At 39.2% G+C, this 4,247-nt stretch overlaps 1 protein-coding gene across 4 annotated transcripts in view; it reads left to right on the plus strand.

The window, feature by feature from the left end:
* Positions 1-793: 793 nt before the first annotated feature.
* TOX2 (TOX high mobility group box family member 2) overlaps positions 794-4,247 on the plus strand; it is a 92,700-nt gene continuing 89,246 nt past the window's right edge. Inside the window, exon 1 of one of the 4 annotated variants that reach the window (XM_072403673.1) lies at positions 794-1,082. In XM_072403673.1, the coding sequence (XP_072259774.1) occupies positions 984-1,082 (99 nt within the window). In that variant the 5' untranslated portion in view covers positions 794-983. Of the gene's footprint in view, positions 1,083-1,217; positions 1,437-1,539; positions 2,553-4,247 lie in introns of those variants that run through there. The other 3 variants (XM_072403670.1, XM_072403672.1, XM_072403671.1) reach the window with 3 other exon arrangements.

Here is a 4,247-nt window from a genome sequence, read left to right on the forward strand (position 1 = left end):
ATGGGTTCTAACGGTTTACTGTGCAACTAACAGGCGTTTATAGAAACGATAGTTTAAGAGAAACCTAATCTGAAATAAATATAGAGGCCACTAATCCTGAAAATACAATTTGCTTAGTAGTCTCTGACACCAATACTTTCTAAACCAATGGTCCAGAACAAGCATGCACACAGTAAAGTCAGAATTTTAATCTAATTTGTTGCTCTGATAACAGTCAGGCACGTAGAATATTCAGAAGGAGATCAGTAATAGGAGTTTTCTCTGTACACGTTTTCATTGAACTTTCCTGGTTTAGTTACAGCCCTGACACCTCCAAACTTTTGAGACATCTAGTAGTTTAAGGTACATAGGTGACTGCCACGTCCGGTATTTACAAACCATAAACGATAAATGGACAAAATATGACAAATATTTTTCTTTCACAACTACTTTTTCTTTATTTTCACTTTACAGAATAACAAATAAAACAATTTAGAGATTGGATGAAGGTTTAGTGCAAAATAATGCTTTGTAAAAGTTAAATAATACATTTTTACATAGCTGTTTATATCCACCCAAAAAAGGGACAACTGAGGAGGATAAAAAGTCTAGAGATAGTTGGGGAGGGGGAGGAGGGGTACGCGGACCTATTTTTATTTCTTTTCTGGAGGTTTTTGGACACTGCATCAAGATTTTACGTTTTACCTCTATCCCCCAGATCCAAAACACACCTACAGTCCCTATTTTGTCTGTAACCGGAGGATCTTCTGGGCAGGATCCTCCTCTCTCTCTCTCTCTCTCCCTCTCTGTCTTGTTGTTTCAAACAATAGACACAGCTCCCTCCCTCTATCACACACATACACACACACACATACTCAGCAAGAGGCACTGAAGCTCACACAGGAGCCCACAGAAGAGAATTTTTGTTTTGCAAAAAAAAAAAAAAAACCTCACCCTTTTTAAAAAAAAAAATATCAAGCAACCGGTTTAATGCCAGGCGTGTGATGGACGTTAGGTTTTACCCTCCTGCCCCCACCAGTGTGGGCACCATATCTGCAGACCCCACCTGCCTCAGCCCCCTGGACTTTTACCACTGCAACAAGGTACCGTGCTAAATACTCTGCCACTGCTGTTATTGTGCCCATGGCTCTGCTTCTTTCCTGACTGCTTGATGGCTTGAGTGGGCATAAGGAATTAAAAAAAAAAAAAAAGGGGGTTGTTCCTGCCAGAAGCAACTTTGGTGTGACAGCCAGTGGAATGGATGCTGCAGAGTTCTCTCCAGTACAAGCTCCAGCGAGAAGTTGGCTTTGGACGGTGGTGACACGATTGATGCCAGGACCGGGGCTGGCGATGATGGTGTGCCATAGGGTTGGCAGGATCGTGCCCCTTTCTACGTTGGGGGTTTTTACTGGAGAGGACCAGGGCATCATCTAAACTGACCATCCTGCTGGAGATGGGTTGGCGATGTTGCTTCTTTTTTATGTAGATGATTGCAGTTTGTTAGTAAGAATGGCAGAGGGTCATTGGGTTGTGCATGCTTGAATAACTTGGTGCCTGCTAAGTACAAGTTGTATGGCCACTTGATATGGGGGGTGATGACAGGTGCGACTAAGAGGGTAGCTTGTTGAGATCACCGGTAGAGTTGTGTTTGACAGTTCATGGAGTTGTGATGTATGTACTAACACTTGTCTGGTCCTTCCATTCATGCCAACATCATGCTGTAAGCTTAAAGTTAGTTTCAGTTTTTAAAAACTAAAAATTTCGGGGACAGATTGCTGTTGACTCATCATAGCGTGCTAATTACTGTTCTGGTCCACTGGCTACATCTCTATTACCGAACACGCAATAGATTTCATGTTATCATTATTATTTAAATATTGTTGCATTGGAAAGCCATGATTATCAAAAATTGTGTTTTTGGAGAAGCTGAATCCATGGACATTTCCAAGTAAAAAAAAAATTGCATTGGGTTGTTAGGAACCGGGGATGCGTGATCGGTTTCCTTAGCTTTGAACAGGTGACATGTTTCTGAGAGTACCAGGCATGGTTCAGCTTTGTCCCAAGGAACACAAAACACCTTACAACTCCTCATGGTGACTCTGCTATTGGCTACACTTTGGTAGGCTGTCCTTTCCAGTCCCAAATCCCGCTCCAAAACCATTCCTTCTGTCCACCCTCCCCTCTCTGACCATTAAAAATAAATGATTATAGGATCACGCCTTCATTTCCATGTGTATGGAAATGTAGCCGGCTTTAACTCTTTCCAGCTCAGAGCAAAATCAATACATTGTTTCAAAATGTTTCTTTTTTCTCTTTATCCTTTCCTCATCACTGTTTGACCCTGGCTTGCAATAATAAATGCAAAAAAAAAAAAAAAAAATTGCAACAATATGTGAGCTGCCATATATAGTGCTTGAGCAGGATGTATCAAAATACCCATCATTCATGCTGTAGGATTCAGAGTAAAGTTGCACTGGGCACAGTAAGACATGCAAAAGGCATTCTAAAATATTGGCTGGTATTCGTAGCTGTTGCAACTAACCATGTTCCGGATTTTAGACAGGTTGATGCGGGTGAGTATGCAGCTTTTATTTTTAATGCAAATTTATGTTTTTTTATATTTGATTAGAAATATGTACATTGAAAGTAGATAAAAGGGAGTTGCTAACATTTCTGACTTCATTCATCAATGCAAAAGTAGTTTTTTTTTTTTTTTTCTTTTTCTTAGCAGCACCTGAACCAATTTGCATTTGTTGGTCAACATCAAGGGGTGAAAATGACTGCAGGAATAATTTTCACCCTATGCTAACTTGGCAGACCCAAACAGGTTTGGGGCAATTTAAAGAAAAGGAGTGAGCGTGCAAGTGAGTCCTTTAGTAAATCAGCCCTGGAGTCTTTGAAAAAGAAAGCATCCCACAGGTTGATGCCGTGTTGTTTTTAGCTATTGATGCTGAATGAGGTACCGCTTTTGGTGGAATGCGTGGTGCTGTGTCCGCCCATGCTTTCTAGTAGTTATTTTCTTTGTGATGGATCCTCGCAGGGCCTTTTGTGTTAGAACAAAAAGTTACAAGAATTGGCAGTACCTCTGTTTACACTGCTCTAAGCTTTATTTGCTGTTTGTGCTGTGGACATAAGCAGCGGTAACCCTTTGCTTGCAAGAAAAGGGAGCTGTAGATGGCTCTGGAGGGAGAAGAGTTGAGGGACATCAATGGGACAGAGTTGGACATCAATGGGAGAGATTTGGACATCAATGGGATAAAGTTTGGACATCAATGGTACAGAGTTGGGGACATCAATGGGACAGAGTTATTAAGACATTGATTGAAACTGCTCTCTCTCACCTTGACATGAACATCACAGCATTTACAAATATCCAACTGAATATAAATTAGAACATCCATGAACTTTGTAGCATTGTACGCCTAGGTCCAAATTTGCATTTATACATTTGTCTTCCAAGGAAAGTTAAGGTGACGCAAGAACCAAATAGGTCTTAGTTTGTCCATGCACAATTTGATATTTTTTTGCAGAATTCAACGGGTCATAGACTATGTTTTGAATGTAATATAGACGTATGCAAAGAACAATTTAAAATATGTTTCCAATAGGTCTCTAAAATATTTGTATACAACTCTCACTTACAATAGATACATTTTTAGGTGCGTGTGCATTACTGTTTATTTAAGTGTGCAGGACGTAATAATGTATGCATGTGTATATTATATGAATGCGCCTGTTTTTGAATACAGAATATGGAATATTTAGTTTGCATTAGATTATGGTGACAATACCCCAACGCATCTGGTGAACACTTAAATAATCTTTAAAAACTGTTGGCTTAAGTGCAGTCAGTAGTCCAATAGATCCCCGTTTTTGTAATCAGCCGGGGGCCAGCTAGCATTACAGGCCTATGTAAATAAGGCACATGCTTAGTTGTCACCTTGTTGGATGTACTCAGCCCCTGTAAAGTGCTACATGCTGGGTGCTTAAGTGGATTCTTTCCATCTATTTATTTAATGGGAGTGGAAAAATAGGGAACTGTTACTTTATTTTAAGGAATTACCATACTGATATAGGATTAAAAAATGTTGAAAATGATACAGCTGAGAAGTCAAATAAATAATGCAACTTGGCAAAAGAAAGTCACGTGTTGAAATGGTGATGTGTTTATTGCTACTGTATTTGTTAATGTATAAACAGAGATATATTATATATGTGTGCTTAATATTTATATATATATATATATATATATATATATATATATATGT

The sequence above is a fragment of the Pyxicephalus adspersus genome, chromosome 3 (genome assembly GCF_032062135.1).
Source record: "Pyxicephalus adspersus chromosome 3, UCB_Pads_2.0, whole genome shotgun sequence".
Lineage (NCBI taxonomy): Eukaryota > Metazoa > Chordata > Amphibia > Anura > Pyxicephalidae > Pyxicephalus > Pyxicephalus adspersus.